Source organism: Phoenix dactylifera, chromosome 12 (genome assembly GCF_051530095.1).
Source record: "Phoenix dactylifera cultivar Ajwa chromosome 12, Ajwa_hap1_PhDact_Kaust_v1.1, whole genome shotgun sequence".
NCBI classification, from domain to species: Eukaryota; Viridiplantae; Streptophyta; class Magnoliopsida; order Arecales; family Arecaceae; genus Phoenix; species Phoenix dactylifera.
The window spans coordinates 25,294,320-25,310,956 of NC_143201.1; the positions used below are offsets into that span (position 1 = coordinate 25,294,320).

General features: G+C 39.9%; 2 protein-coding genes across 6 annotated transcripts; one reads left to right on the top strand and one right to left on the bottom strand.

Annotated features, from left to right (window-relative positions):
- The first annotated feature begins 3,336 nt into the window (after positions 1–3,336).
- On the top strand, positions 3,337–7,748 carry LOC103713983 (uncharacterized). Its single transcript, XM_008801102.5, has 4 exons — positions 3,337–3,579; positions 4,227–4,700; positions 5,977–6,162; positions 7,295–7,748. Exons 2-4 carry the CDS (start codon positions 4,233–4,235, stop codon positions 7,571–7,573), a joined length of 933 nt encoding a protein of 310 aa, XP_008799324.3. The 5' UTR covers positions 3,337–3,579; positions 4,227–4,232; the 3' UTR covers positions 7,574–7,748.
- A 405-nt stretch (positions 7,749–8,153) lies between these two features.
- LOC103713866 (chloroplast processing peptidase-like) lies at positions 8,154–14,439 on the bottom strand. Of its 5 annotated transcripts, none has more exons than XR_015972338.2 (7): positions 13,781–14,438; positions 13,440–13,508; positions 13,283–13,351; positions 10,869–10,955; positions 8,969–9,036; positions 8,563–8,887; positions 8,154–8,480 (listed from the first exon to the last, which is right to left on the bottom strand). XR_015972338.2 is itself a non-coding variant. In XM_088709316.2 (6 exons), exons 1-6 carry the CDS (start codon positions 14,366–14,368, stop codon positions 8,741–8,743), a joined length of 1,014 nt encoding a protein of 337 aa, XP_088565442.2. In that variant the 5' UTR covers positions 14,369–14,436; the 3' UTR covers positions 8,485–8,740. The 5 variants fall into 5 exon arrangements, 3 of the variants coding, with proteins under 3 accessions (XP_088565442.2, XP_088565443.2, XP_088565444.2); XR_015972337.2 differs by having other exon boundaries at positions 8,563–8,873; positions 13,781–14,437; XM_088709316.2 differs by lacking the exon at positions 8,154–8,480 and having other exon boundaries at positions 8,485–8,873; positions 13,781–14,436.
- Positions 14,440–16,637: the final 2,198 nt, after the last annotated feature.

Below are 16,637 nucleotides of genomic sequence, written 5' to 3' on the forward strand. Positions count from 1 at the left end.
AAAATTTCGCCAATTAGAAAGTTGACCAGATCCCACGAGGTCCAAATCTCAGTCGCTAGATCGTGAATAGATGCGTTGCAAGGAAGCTGATGTTTTAGAAACATAAGAAGTAACAAAGTGCCAAGTAAGTACAGGTTCGAGATTTGAGGAAGATTTTGAAAGAAGTTTTGGCCACTAAGATGCAAAGTTTAGGATGCTCAAATGAAAATGATCAAGTAACAAAAATATCATGGTAATGTCGGCACGAAAAGAAGTAAATGGGAAGTTACCCATCAATTGTTCTTTGTTTTTTGGTTTGACATCGGTGTCACTAGTGGCTTTGCTTGTACCACAATCAGCTTCTACAAAAAAGAGGGTTAACCTAAAATCTTAAGATTGACAGAGATAATTATCCTATTGTTTTTTTGTCCTCTGTCTATACGAGGCTTGTGGCTCCTTTCCATCCGTATGCAGGGGCGGCCCAATACATTTGGAAGCCTAAGATGAATTCAGTGAATGAGATTTTTTTTCTTAATAATAAAAAATTTTAATAAGTAAAAAATACTTAGAAAAAAAATATGAAAATGGATAGCCATCAAGTACATTATTTCAACAAAAATGCATGTATGCAACAAAGACAGATAAAAAATCTTTTCAGTTTAATATAATTTTTGAATGGAAGCACGGAAAAGTAATTATGCTTAAGAAAGGGCTCATAAAAACTGATTAAATAACTAAGATAATGCTTGGCAGTATTGTTTACCATGTCAAGCATGAGCAGAGTAGAAAAAGGTTATCCCATGGCACTTCATGGTCAAGGTAAAAGGGAAGAATTTGTCCAGAAAGGATGAGAGAAAGTAGGGGCATTATGGAAAATTCACTCCATCTAATTAATAAAAGTCCCATCCCACCATCTCCCCTTTTATTTTTTATTTTTTATTTTTTTGCTAAACACCATCTCCCCTTCAAGTGAGTACCCAAGCAGCCACTGCAACATCACAGCACAGCAGCCATTCACCCCCCCCTCCCTCCTTTTCTTTCTCTACCCTCCAAGAAGTCCATCTCCAATCCCCCTATCTTTCTTCCTGATGGCCCAGCAGGATCAGGAGTAATGTGAGGGAAGGAAAACCAAGACCAAAACCAAAAAAGAGAAGGGATCAAAGATAAGAGTGGCTTCATACGTGTATCAAGCCAACCAAATCCCTCCCCTCTCTGCAAAACAAAACTACTGTCCCCAACTTCCCAAATTGCCCCTCTGCAGGCCAGGAAACTCTCCACCTCCCTTTCATCAAGGGGGAAGACTCGTAGCCAACTCCTGTTCCCGTTTTATATGGGGCCTTTGCTTCCTTTTGGTCATTGGCCCAGGACCTTTGCTTTCTTTTGGTCAGCCTCACGGAGGTCTTCCATTGGCCCGAGGCCTGCGGTCGCCTAGGGCTCGGGTGGCCTGCCCGTATGATAGATGTTCTGGTAGGAAGGCTGAGCCCCAGCAGCCATCAACCAAAATGTAAACCCACAAGACCACGCCAATTTCCCACCAACGCCTATCTATTTCTTGGACTACAGGATCATTCACCTGCAGCGTTTTTAAAATCAGATGCCATCACTAGTAAACAATATCTACGGTTTACAAATATGCTCTTAATAAATTATATTATCATATGGTACAATAATGATAATCCAATAATGAGCTACTTGCATCCCCATAGTACATGTGTCTCCTATGAGATTAAATTAATACAAACCTAATGCCATTAATCACTGTATAATAACATACTACTCCCCCTACCATGGGAAGCAGCAGATAAAACAGGCCAATGCATATCTATTTCTTGGACTAGAGGATCATTCACCTACACCTTTTCTAAACTCAGATGCCATCAATAATAAACAATATATACAGCACACAAATATACTATTATTAAATTATAAAATAAATTATATTTATACTTAATAGTATAATAAATCTATGCTTATATCTTTGGGATTTATTTTTATTCAATACTTTAATTCATAACTCGAAATATTAATCAACTCTTTAACTTTTAATAAAATTCAAACACTATATTTGAAAAATTTTAGAAATAATCAAAATAATCTTACATGACATAATGGAAAATGCATGTATTCTTTTTTTCATATAAAGATAATTTTAACTTTTTACGTGAAGTAAATGGATTCACTAATATTGTAACAAAATATAAATATAGATTTTATAAATTATCAAATATAAGTATAATAAATATTTTTTTTAAAAAATATAATTTATTCTAAATTATACCATCATATAGTACAATAACTGTAATCCAATAATGAGCTAAATGTATCCCCACAGTACATATATCTTCTATGGGATTAAATTAATACAAACCTAACGCCATTAATCATTGTATGATAGCATGCTACTCCACCCACCATGGGATGCATATCTATTTCTTAGACTAGAGGATCATTCACCTACACCCTTTCTAAAATCAGATGTCATCGATAACAAACAATATATACAGCACACAAATATGCTATTATAAAATTTTAGAATAAATTATATTTACACTCAATAATATGATAAATTTATATTTATACCTCTGAAATTTATTTTTATCTAATACTTAAATTCATAACTTAACAGAACATTAGTTAAACTCTAAACTTCTAATGAAACTTAAATATTATATTTAAAAAATTAAAATAATAATTAAAATAATCTTACTAGATATAGAGGAAAATGTTTATATTTTTTTCTTACTTAAAGATAATTTTAACTTTTTACGTAAAGTAAATAAATCCACTAATTTCGTAATTGGATATAAATGTAGATTTTACAAATTATTAAATACAAATATAAAAAATATAAATTTTAGAATATAATTTATTTTAAATTATATCATTATATGGTACAATAACCATAATTCAATAATGAGCTACTTGTATCCCCCATAGTACATGTGTCACCTACGGGATTAAATTAATACAACCTAATGCCATTAATCACTGTATAATAATAAACTACTCCACCCACCATGGGACGCGGTGGATAAAAGGGAGAATATAAAAAGAAACAGGGGAAAGATCTTCTGCCGACACCTCTCATTCCAGACCTGCAGATTTGTCCAGGCTGGGAAAATGACCAATAAAAGACGGGATTTAAAAAAAAAAAAAATACCAACAGCTGCATAGGCCCAAACACCAAACAGCCTTATGCACTAATACTACATCTTTCCACCATGTAATCATCCGGGACCCACAAGCAATATCACTGGGTTTCACTGATCTAGGCCTGACACTGTTCGATTTGAGACAGCAGATCCTTACCCACGACCATGTTTAGCTTCGGTTACGAACGACACCCGAAGCTAAGCCGTCTCTCTCCACGTCCGCTCGTTCTCTCTCTCTCTCTCTCTGCTCTCTTAGTCGTGGAAGCTCTCGCCCTCTGCTTTCCTTCTCCACTGTGGGCTCGTTTGGGAAACGCCTCGTTTGCTGTTTCCTCTGCTAATATTCACACACACACGCACGCAGAGATGAAGGGAGGAGTGAGCCCCCATTTGTAATCGGAGGAGCTCTTCGATCCCTGCAGTTGTCTTCTGGAAGGCTTTTCGTAGAGAGGTATTTGTGTCTCTCTCTAAAACTCTGTTTTTTGGGGGTTAAATTAGGATTTTTGCTCGACAATGGCGGCCCTTCCTCCTTCTGAATTTGAATGGTTTAAAGGTGGGAATTTGCAGCAGAATTCTGTTTTTCTTTCTTCTTCTTTTTATAATTTATCTCATTTTTGTTACGAAGTTCAGAAATTTTTGTGGTCTTTTTATGGTTTTTGTCTAGAGCAGAAGGGTAGGAGGGATTAGAGGCCTGGGGCATCTTAATTCTCCTTTTCCCTGAAGAATTTTACCATAATTCCGGAGATTTTTAGGGTTTTGAGTTGTGCTTAGTCGTTGATACTTCAGGACGATCTTTTACGTTTTTATAGCAGGAAACCCAAGTAATAAGCCGTTTCTCGAATGGAATTCTGTAAAAAGAACCAACTTTTGAGTTCATTTAACCGCATTTTATAAGATTAGCCCCTCCTTCTCTGTTTAAATTCTGGGTCCATAAATCGTAAATTTCCATCCTGTCATTTTTCTGCCGACCAATTCACCGATTTCAACTGAAAAGGCCTTGATCTTTAATGGTGCCAATGTTGGTTTTGGAGATCTTGTTAAGAATAGCCCGCATTACTTCACACTTCCTGAACTAATTCGGAAGAGGAATTGATTTAGGGCAAGATGATGCACGCCAAGTCTGATTCTGATGTCAGCAGCTTAGCCCCCTCCTCTCCATCTCGGTCGCCAAAGAGGCCGGTCTATTTCGTGCAGAGCCCGTCCCGGGACTCCCATGATGGCGATAAGTCGTCGACGATGCAAGCCACCCCTGTTTACAATAGCCCCATGGAGTCCCCCTCTCATCCTTCCTTCGGACGCCACTCAAGGGCCTCCTCAGCGAGCCGGTTCTCCGGAACTCTCCGGTCCTCGTCCGGTCGGAAGGGAAACCAGAAACGGGTGAATGATAAAGGATGGCCTGAGTGTGATGTGATTCAAGAAGAGGGGTCTTATGATGATCTTGATGAGGATAAGGGCCTTTCACGCCGTTGCCAAATCATACTTGCATTTCTGAGCTTTGTTCTGCTTTTCACTGTCTTCTGTCTCATCATATGGGGCGCGGCCCGGCCATACAGAGCAGATGTTGTGGTGAAGGTATACTCTAAGAACCATGGATATCCATCCATTTGTTTTTGCTTGCTTGCACAGTTCATTAAGGAAATAGAAGAGTTTTGTTCACATATTTACTTACATTTCTTCGAGTGTGTGCTTGTGTTTCCATCTTTTTGGATCATGTCATGCATGCATTCCCTTGTTTGGCTCAACTAAATGGTTTAGTATGAAGTCAGACAGTCATGTTCCATCGCCCGATCTGGAGAGAGAGAGAGAGAGAATTTTTTCCTTTGTGATATCCTTGGAAGTTGGGGAGAATTATGAGATCCAAATTTTAGGAGAGTTTGAAAAAAGAAAATCAGGAACAGTTTTGGAAAATGAGGGTCTTCAAACGGAGACCAAACTCATAATCGATTCGTAAGTTTTATCTGAAACAAATCTTGATTACTAATTGCAAACTTGCAATAAACTCGTATGTCAAATGCTTATGAAGAAAAAACCAGCTTTAGGTTTTTATGAGTTTTTCATATTTGCATTTTCTGACTATGATCAACAGTATCTAGGGAATAAAGAGAACACACGATTACAGTTATTTATGTGAAACAGTGAACTGTTTTATGAGTAGTAGGGCTAATAAATAAAAAAGAAAAAGGGACAAAAAAAGAAGAAGAAGAGGTGTAGGAGTAATAAGTAAAAAAGAAAAAGGAGGAAAAGAATAGGAGGTGAAGAGGGCTGCATGAAGGACTGACTTGGCATAACTTTTATGTGGTAAAATTTTATAGATCATAGACGAGCACGGGACCTGTTTTCATTGACTTGTTTACTGTTGCATCCATTTGGTTTCACTTCGCAAAGTTTGAACAGTAGTTCCATAACCAGTAAGGAAGAAATTCTTCCTTGATTATCTTTTGATTTCAATTCTCACCATCTTATTTAAACTTGGAAATGAGATCTTTATTATCCCTTTAATGTTGTTCTTCCAAAAACTTGGTAAATCTACAATTTGCATGCTTATGAGTCAGTTGCTTGGACGTGCCACTTTGGGCGTGTTACACATGTTTTAGTTACATCATCATGATGCCATATTTTCCTCCTTACACTTCTTTTGCCACCAAAAATGTAGATAGAAAAACATTAACTTAGATTTCAAATCATAAAGCTAGCATTATCCACTCTCTTATTTAATAAAAACAAGTTCCATTGTTATTGCACAAATAGTTTGATTATATTTTGTGTTAAAGATGAACATATAACTGAGTTCCTTGTTCTATTTTTTTATGTTAATACATAGATTACATACTGCATTCTTCCGTTGCAGAGCCTGACAATGGATGACTTTTATGCTGGAGAGGGTTCAGACAGTACCGGTGTCCCAACCAAGATGGTCACAGCGAACTGCTCATTGAAGATAAATGTGTACAATCCTGCTGCAATGTTTGGCATTCATGTCACTTCAGGCCCTATCAATCTCATTTATTCTGAAATTACAATTGCTACTGGCCAGGTAAATTTGTCTCCTTCCCTTTTTCTTGATCATTGAGAATACATGGAAAATCCATTTTCTTGTCCTGTTCTACTAGAAACTTAAGAGAAATCTATTGAAATTAGTGAATTTCGCATACGTGAGCGCACTCTGTGTTTTCCACACGGGCAACTTCTTGCAGGCAACGCATGCCCCATATTCACCCTGACCAGATGGTCATCTGTATCTGTGGTAAATTAGAGATTGCTTGCCTGAACAAACCCTTCTACAATTTCACTTGGGCAACTTTCTTGCATGAAATCATGCTGCAAGTTCGTTTCAAAGGAACACGATTGATCATTTTCGTTTGTGCATATCTTGATCAATTATGCACTTCAAGTTGTATTATTCAGGCTGTGAAATTAAACAGCAGAGAACAAGAAGAAAAGGTGTGTCCATGCACACAGAAAAGTTGTCTCTTTTCTGAACCATGACGTGAAGTAGCCAGACATTTAAAATATACTGTCCCATGTGGTTTGGTTTATCACTGGACGAACTGTTTTATTTTAAATAAATAAATTTTGTTCGAGACAACCTTAAGCCATTCTGTATCCATTCCACATTTTCAGCATCATGATTCCGTCTTTCTTCTTCCTCCAAGTTTAAGCTCATTTTTTTGTATTTCATTATGTTTGATTCTGTTTTGGGTTGTTTCATTTGAAGTTGTCTCGAAAAAAAAAAATTGGGTGAATCTTTTTTATTTTATGTCGTTGAAACCAAAGTTATAAACCTTGTATGCTATTGATGGATGGTTAGGTGATGCTGTTAGAGTTATTTATTGACTGTCGGCTTTGTAGTGTATTTGCTGTTGGTTTTCTTAATTGCTTCACGGCACTGTCAGACTTCATGTTCACCCACTTAGCCTTCACAGATCCTTGCATTAACTGCATTAGAAATCACCAAAGAGTTCCGTACTAAACAGCCGTAGCTGTATTTCACTGCCATTCAGATTTGATTCCTGATCTTTGCCGGAGTACAGATTGGTGTCTCTGCTCTTAAGCCTTCAGCAACTTGAACTAGAAAAAATTTCTCAAACTCGCACTAGGTTGACTCTTACAACTCAATTCAAGTGCTTCGAGAAACTAACATGGCATTCCTTTGCATTTGCTTATAGTTGAAGAAGTACTACCAGCCTAGAAAAAGCCATCGGACTGTCTCTGTGATCTTACATGGGGAGAAGGTTCCTCTATATGGGGCTGGGGCAGGCTTGGCTCTATCAAGCACAGGTGGTGCAGTCCCATTAACTCTGGACTTTGAGATAATCTCTCGGGGTTATGTGGTGGGCAAGCTGGTAAAGGTAAAGCACCGAAAGCATGTGTCATGCCCACTTCATGTAAATTCGCACAACTCCAAACCGGTCAAATTCAAGCAGAACTCGTGTACCTATGTTTGAATTGTAGCCCCAGTGGTAAGAAAGGTAGCATGGAGCTGGTAATTAGCTGTCTGATAAATCGAAGAGGGAGAGTTGGATGTATTTCATTTGTGTATTTGGTATTCCAGTGATTATATATGTTGATTAAAGCAATAATGGTATCTATTTAAGGTTTGCTGTGAGTTTTTTTGTGCTATATTCCTTGATGGCATGCGATGTCGGGGTTGATTTGGCCGTTGATGAGGTCTAAACTATGTTGCTACTTTGAGATGCAAGGTTATCAATACAAACATTCTGCATCTTCTTTTAAGAAGTGGAATGTACCATGCTGCTGCTTAGTAAGGCTTATGTATTCCAGTATTAAGAGCTAGTGATTTTTATTCATAGTAATCTACATGCACCTGCGATGTTTGTTGGTTTGTTAATTGCACATATAGAGTAAATAATATGCTTGCTCCAGGAATCATATTTGGCTTGGGGTTGATGGGAACACTAGATGGTAGCCTTATCTCGACACCAACTTAAAATGCCAAATAATATGTATTGCTTGCTATAATCCTTGTAGCTTTGTCTGAGGTCTTTTGTCTTGTCCAATGTTGCCTTTGCTATATAAATCTTGTAATGGTTGATGGAATTCGATCATGTTCAGAGTATCTGTAAAACATTGGTCGAGGAACGGACACCATGAGAGGTCCTATGAATCTGAACACTCCTCGGCACAGCAAGACCCACCTAGACAGATCCATATATAAGTCTTTCATAACAAATCTTTTAAAGGAGTTTTAAAAGGCAGCATGAATGAAACAATCCAAGCATCCATGTTCGGAAGCTATTGGAGGCCAAGGTCCTAAGCCGAGCACCGAAGAATTTTCTTGAGCTCAGCAACGAGAGCGCCAAGAAAGTCGTTTTTGCACAATATAGCAAAAGCCTGATGAAGAAAATATCTGATCAGAATAGATATTAAATAGAATTTGGCTGAAGTACATGAAATCAATTGGAATTTAGTTTACCGAATGACAGAAACCTAAAGAAAAATTGGTTTCTTGGCCTCCATTCTTCTTTTCCTTCTTCAATAAAAGGCAAATCATAGTTTACTTCAAGTGCTCCTGCCACGCATATGCCATGTAGCATCCAGTCAATGTACCCATCTCCAGTTCTCCAGAATCTTTAAGTTACATATTGACTTTGTTACTGCGACACTGAACTGCTCTTTGGCTTCAGTTCGTCGTACCTGTCAGCAAGAACTGTGCTCCCAATTCTTGCCGGTGGCCAATAGCGCAATATGGATCTCCCGAGTATATTCTTGGATGGAAGAGGACCCCTGAGAGAAGGCAGCTTTGATCAGCCAGGAAGAATGCATGCCAAATCGAACTCATAACTAGCATAAGCTGCATAACCAAGGAGACGCATTGTTACCATATGTGTGAATCATAACTATTGTTGCGGTTGTCACCCATCACAAACACAGAGTTGTCAGGCACTTGCTGCAAAAAAAAAAAAGTTGATAAATTAAACTATGTTGATATTGAAAATAATAATGGATGGTGGTATTCAGAAGCATGCACTAAACTTTTATGAAAAACATATTCAATATGATTCAAGAGGCAAACACTCTTGGATGGCTATGATCTGATGAATTTTACATATTAAACATTCTGCAGTCAGGTTTTTTTTTTTATTTTTCAAATATAAGTTGACAAATGCTGATTCGCTTTTGGTTGATGTATGCTTTTGATTCTCTTCAAAGCATTATCTAAAGAGTCGCAAGACTGGTTTGTCCACTAAAGAAGCATGAGTTTAAAAGAGATAAGTCTTCATGGAAAGATGTTCAGAAGTTCATCAAGAACTGGGCGTCATATAACATTGGTTTCTTATATGCGCATGTGTGTTCATCAAAATTCATCACGCCACATGGCATGCAGTGGCTTTTGTTTAATGATAAGGCTAATTTAAGTTCAGACTTTATCATAAGGAGTACAGCTCGACCTGACCACACAAACATTCATCAAGCATTGATATTGGATACATGATCACAGAAAACTCTCAGTCACCAGAAGCGAGCCTGTGATGCACATGATCTAGGTCAAACAAGTAAGCAGCACATGCCATCAATTGGTTCCAAAACTGAATGTGGTTATTGGAGATATGGACATTGACGATTTTCAAGTGGTTCTATGAAGGCAGTTTTATGTGGTTATCAGGTTTAAAAGAGAGGACTTACCACAAGCAATGCATCTCCAACACATCTTTCATCACCAACTGCTGTTTGCAACTGCAATGAGTCCGATGGAATCATCCATGAACTCTTTGTATCTCAATTCTCTGGCATGAAACCATTCCACCTTCGAGAATTTCTATATGTACTCAATTATTTTCTGTGTGTAATCAATCTCTTTGTTGGCTATTTCTCTACATGCTTATTAGCTTTATTCTTTGCAATATTGTCGTCCTATTAAAAAGTTTAAGTTCTTTTACTAAGGCAAAGTCGAACCCAGTCTCCTGATCAACCTATTTCTAATAATCGATATGATCGATCCGGGATGCCAATGATCCTACCAACCGCTACAATAGTTTTCCAAGAAACATTTTTTAGCATGCTCGATTGAACTAACAGGATAGAATGTCGAAGAAAAGCTCTACGGTAGTAAGCTAGGGTGAAACTTCCACGGGAATGACAACCTGAAATTGTTGACCCTCCAATTAATGAACACGATGATCCTCTCAATCAAGATGATCTCATGGTACTTGACAAATATGGTGAGGAAAAGACTTCTTCACAGAAAGAATTTCCACAATCACAAGGTCACGAAGTGGCCGATGATTCCCAGCAAAGCCAAAATTTAAGCAAAGGAAAAGAACCTATCTTTTAGGTTGATCATAAAGTTCCCCTAACTCATTTTAATCTCACGCCTTGTCAACTATTAGTTTTAAAAAGTATCAAATCTTAAGACATGTATGGTGAGGTAATTCAATATATGCTTAGACCAATAAAAAGGGTGGCCTAGTACACGATACTCCAACTGCTGGAGGATCTGAAAAGGGTCAGATGTATGCAACCTTATCCTCTATGTAGAGAGGATATTTCCGTATTTCGAACCCGCAATACCCAGGTCACGATGAAGCAACCTTATAGTGCCAAGGCTTACCCTCTTAAGCCAATACCTAGCTATATTATATTTTTTAACAAATTCTTAAAAATAGTTTGAATACAAGTTTTTAACCAAACTAGATTTTAGCAATGAACTTCAGGATAAATTGTTTCTCAGATTACCATAACTTTAAAGAGAAAGCACATGATGGGCATGAAAAGTCTTACAAGAGGGCTCATGTCATATGATGGTGGCTCAAGAATGTAATCTTCATTCCTCACATTGCCATTCACCATTAACTTGCCGTTATGCACCTGCAAAGGAGTGGGCAAAGAGAACCTTTAGTTCTGCAATTGTATGATGAAAAACTTCCAATACCAAGGGACTAACAATTGTAAAGCAAACAAGTGTGATGGGTAACATAGAGAATTTCAAACAACCACCACAAAGAGGAAAAAGGCCTGCTTCTAAGCAGAATCAAATTCCATTTCCTACGGATCATTTGGGAGAAAAAACACATTAAGACAAAAGCAAGCTCTAATATACTCAAGCATCTTATGTGGCTAGCCAACCAAATTGCAGCTCTATTAGCATTCCTGTGGCTGCTGGATGTCCAATCCCTATAAGGTGTTGAAGACCATTTTAACTAGCGAGCATTTGTACCTACAGCAAGTTTTCAGCCTAAAAGGACCTGCAAATCCATCCATGACCCAACTGTTTTTATCCCCCACCAACTCCACCACTGCTATGCTTCCTTTTTAGCGAAATCTCATCACTCAACTGAAAGGCATCCTTGTATTATAGCTCGAACTGCAAACCATGAATTCTATAGGTAAAGTCACTTCTGCAGATACATGCAAATTTCAGAAGAGAAGACTACCCGAATCCTTGATGATAATGCACCACCAATTTCCATGACGAGGAGATGGCCTTTCTAAATAGCCTAGTGGTCCTTTCTAGCACCTCTAAAAAAATAGTTTCAGATACTTATTAGAGCAACCAGCACGATCATATGATATGGAAATAGAAATCATGTATGGCACCAGCACCCAATTGCTTATCTTAAACCTTTAGGTCAACCTTCCCTGCTGTAGTTTATCAGAGAGATGCTCCAAAATGTTTCTCGATAAATGCCACAAGTGCCTTGTACCTGAGCAGTTAAGCAGAATATGCTTTTGAGGTTCCATAGTAGGTTTGCATCAGGAACACATCTTAATAAAGGATACTTAACTTTAAAAGCAGAAGAGAGGGAAATTTACCATGATGTATCATCCAGCGAAAACTTTTTATCTCAGGCATGCCGAGATTTGCCACAAGCCAACCTACACCTTATTTTCTTTCCTTAAGAGACTTCCAAGAAAAGCAATAATCGACTCAGTGGAGATTCAACCTTGAGGTCAAAGTCTTCTCGTACAACTATAATGGGTTAAAGGCCCTGTAGGCTAGTCTCAGGCATGCCGAGGTTAGCCACAAGCCAACCTGCACCTTGTTTTTTTTCATAAGAGACTTCTAGGAAAAGCAATAATCGACTCAGTGGAGATTCAACCTTGAGGTCAAGGTCTTCTCGTCAGGAGCGGCCCAATGTATTTGGGGGCTTAAGGCCATTTTGTCTTTGAGGCCTTCTCCGCAGTGGGCCAGCCTAAGGTGAACTCACAGGGGGGCCTTTTTTTCTTTCCATTTTGTCTTTGAGGTCTTTCTTGCAGTGAGCCTTTTTTGGGCTAGGGCCTTAGACAACTACCTAAATTGCCTAAGGGTTAGGCCGGCCCTGCTTCTCGTACAACTATAATGGGTTAAAAGCCCTCTGGGCAGTCTCAGGCATGCCGAGGTTGGACCTTTGCTGAGAGAGAGTGAGAGAGGGAGGGACTTAACTCCTGTGTAAAGTCAATGACCCTCATAATTCCAACATTAGTCCCTAACAAATCGAGACTAATAGCCATGTTTTCTCAATGTAATCTTTAAAAAATAACTTAAATGGGACAGCCTTTTGAATTATAGCAGGGCCCAAAAACTAGGAACACCAAAAAATTTGGATTTTTCTTTTAATATAGAATAACAAGTTCACCTACCTTCTTTCTCATCTTTGCACTCCTAGTACGGGAGTGGAAGGGTACCTTAGAGGATTGCTCCTTAGTTGCAGAAGCCTAAATAACGGACTCCAGAAGATAGGCCAACTCCCCCACTAATTTGGTCTTCTAGTATTCATGGCATGCCCTGCATTGTTCAAAGATGCCCTGTCCAGGAACTTAGCACTTACCTTAGAGGATTAACATCCGCATGAGATTCAGCTGTAAAATATTACCATACCATGAAGGATCTTATTTTAATCCTTCAAGAGAATAACATGTTAAGGGACAAGGCTTCTCATTCAAGGTTCTAGTCTCATCATGCATTAGTGCATGACTGCAAGCACATACTAAGTACAGATTCTAACACTGCAGTACGTGTTTCCATACAAACCAAATACAAATTAATAACGTTCTCACATACAAAATGCAAAATTTTCCTTATCCTTTCTTATTAAATTGAATGGGAAACTACTTTAGTTTCTCATTTATAGGCATTAATTTGGACAGAACTCTTAAAACAGCCAACATCACACTATGCAAGAATACATATTTGACAATTTTTTTAGAATACGCACCTCTACAACATCACCCTCCTTGGCAACAACTCTTTTGATAAAAACATCATCATCAGTATATCCCACTTCCTGCATGGTAAAGTTTCCATTGAGAATAAATATCATGTGCAAGGAATTCATATATATGGGCTATTGCCTTCAAAAGAACTAAACTTACCTGCAAGACTGGTGGGCTCTTGAAGATCACTATGTCATTCACACATGGCTTTCTAAAGTAATATGAAACCTGATAAAGATATAAATAGAACAAAATGCCTGTTACTGATGATACATCAGATGTAATAACAATAACTCAAAATCTGAACTTTTAAAACTTTGCAATATTTTGTACCGGTACAGCATCGAAAACTCAAGCCCATGTTTCCTTTCCTACTAATTAATAAACAATGGAACATTTCTACTCGAACATTGCAACACGAAAAACATATAAAAATTAAAACTTTGCAACTACTTTAGGTTCAAAACAATGAGACGGATTTCCAGATTAAAAAGTAGTACCTTCTCAGCAACGATGTGATCTCCGACATCAAACGTGGGGTACATCGAAAGGGAAGGGATGAACCGTGGCTCAGCCACGAACGACCGAAAGGCCAAAGAAATCGCAAGGGCCGCAAAAATGGTCTGCGCATCCTCTGTGGTGACACTAACCCATTCCGGCAGGAGTCCCTTCTTCTCCTCTTCCTCTCCTCCCCCACCCTCTCCATCCCCATCTCCACCTCCCCCGCTCTTCTGCTCCAACGGGGGCTTTGTCTCGGCGGTCTCTCCACCCTGCGGCTCGAAGCCGCCGCTGCATTGGATCTTTCTCCGCCAGGGCCTCGGTCGGAAGAGCTGCAAACCACGAAAGATGGAAATTTTAGGGGGAGGGCTAAAACGGGTGGGCTTAAAGTTGGGATTTTTGGAGGAGAGGGATCTGGGGGTTCTGGAATTGGGGTTTTTAAAGGATAGTATAAAGGTAGAGGAGGGGAAGGAGGGAAGAAGGGTGGCTTTGGTAATGGTGTTCTTGGAGGAGGAGAAGAGGTGGGCACGTTTAGGGTTGGGGTTAGGGTTTTGAGAGGTGGGAGGGAAGAACTGGAGCGAAGTCATCATCTTTGGCTTCCTTCCCTCCCCGGTTTCCCTCCTCGAAGATAAGACGAGGGTAAGATTCGGGGCTTTAAGATGGACTTGGTCAAAATATCTTGGTCTACTTGGAGGGTGCACGTATGTAGCACGGCTCCTGTACCAGGCTTCAAATGGTCATGCCAGTTCCTTCCATGCAACGATGGGGAAACTAGCCGTTGGACCGTTACAAGAACCTTTGTTAGATTCTAATTTCATGCTATCCATTTTATTTAGACCTAAGCTAGATCAAAACTATATTTAAGCCATGCCACCTTATGATGGATTACTTCTTGATTGCATGCATAAACTTAAGCTTGCAATGAGGGGAAGCATTTTCAAAAGAAAATCACAGCTTAGGATGTTTGATGATATAGGATATCACATGGTGGCACCATGTGCTTTATGGTATGACATGATTAATGAATGTTGATTAGATTTTGATGCAATGGTAAGATTGTTCTACTTCGAAATGCATTATGTATGTCTAACATTGTTACCATTCTCATCCGCTCGAGATAAAATTGTCCGTGGCTTGTGAGCCTGCAAATATGAGGAAGAACCAATAGCAAAAGGATGGAAGTGTAGCAAAAGGTGCAGTTTCTGAAGGCAGCAATAGCAATTGCTTTAAGTATGATCAGATAATGAAAATGATTAAGAGCCCAATCCTCGAGAATCACACCTGTTGGGGAAAAAACCCAAGTCATATCGCTACGGAGGTGCTCGGCCAAGGGGCGCCGACCAGGAAGGCGCTCAGAGCGCCGACCAGAGAGAAAAACCGCCAAATAGAGGCGCTCGACCAAAGGGCGCCGACCATAGAGGCGCTCGACCAAAGGGCGCCGACCAGAAAGGTGCTCGGCTAGAGAGCGCCGATCAGAAGAGGTCCAACCAAGTAGGGACGCTCGGCTAGAAAGCGCTCGACTAGAGAGCGCCGACCAGAGAGACCGCCAAGTGGAGGCGCTCGGCTAGAAAGCGCTCGCCCAAAGGGCGCCGACCAGAAGTACTGATTAGAAGCGACCCCGCCACAGGGCGCCCCGTTGGGCGACCAGCTCGGCTCGGCACCCCTGCCGAGCCGATGCCTTAACCAAATACTCAATCTCCGCCTAACCTTTCAAAGGATCTGACGGCTACATACACAACTCCACTACAACCTGCCACCTGCCACTATCTCTGAGTCGTCAAGGCACAAGATCTCCGCAGGTATTTTGGCACGACCTATCATTAATGCATGAGACCCCCTCAAGTCTCTGGAGCACTCAGTCATTTAATGAACACGGCCCAAGACGATCTCCGGATCACTGAACCATCAAAGCGTATGGCTCTCCCTGACCGCCGGTTCACTCGGTAATAAATACACTTATCATCTACGAACCCCAGGCCCACTACGGCCGACGGTTCAACCACTCCAACGGGTCTGATCAACCGCGACAACTCCCTGACTCCGGCCCGATTCGGCCTTATTCACCACTACGCCATTAATGGGCCAAATCGTGCCCAATTATCACAAAAGAGGACAGATTCTCCTGTCACCTCCCAGGTAACATAATATCCTTCTATAAAAGGGAGCCCGGGGGGAAAGAGGAGGGGGACCCGGAGGATAAAAAAAGAAGTAAACAGCACAGACACGAAAGAACAAAACATTCTCTTCTTTACTCTCTCCACATATCTCTTCTTTACTCTCTCCACATATTTGCCCCCTCTGACTTAAGCATCGGAGGGCCGGCGCCGGGGAGCCTGGCCACCGGCTTTTTTGCAGGACAGGACAGGACACACTTTTCTCCGCTCTCTCATCCCCACGGAGGACGCAGTCGGCCGGCGCACCGCTGTCCGCCGTCCCGGCAGCGGAGCTCCTCCTCCCCTGGTTTCGCGGCAGCCCCCGGGTCCAATTTCCAGCAACAACACCAACTATGGCAAAAATATGTTTTAACAAGATCGGAGCAGCTCAAACTAGGTTAGTGCCTTCTTTGTAATGGAGATGAGCAACATCTGATATTAGAGACATCAACATGTGCTGTAAACGATAAGCCACCTACTAAATTTTTTCTCTGCGGAGAAGATGGATTAGGATTGACAAGATCATGCCTACTGTCTAGACTCTTTTCAGCACTTCTGGGTTACTAATAGATTTTATTCTCATGTTTTTAGAGAATGATGTTGTTAGTTTTCTTAAAAATTTTTTAAGATACATATTTTCTTTCCTTCATCCTAATGTTCTTAATAATTTCTTTTAATGAGATTTTTTCAGTAATATCATAAAGGT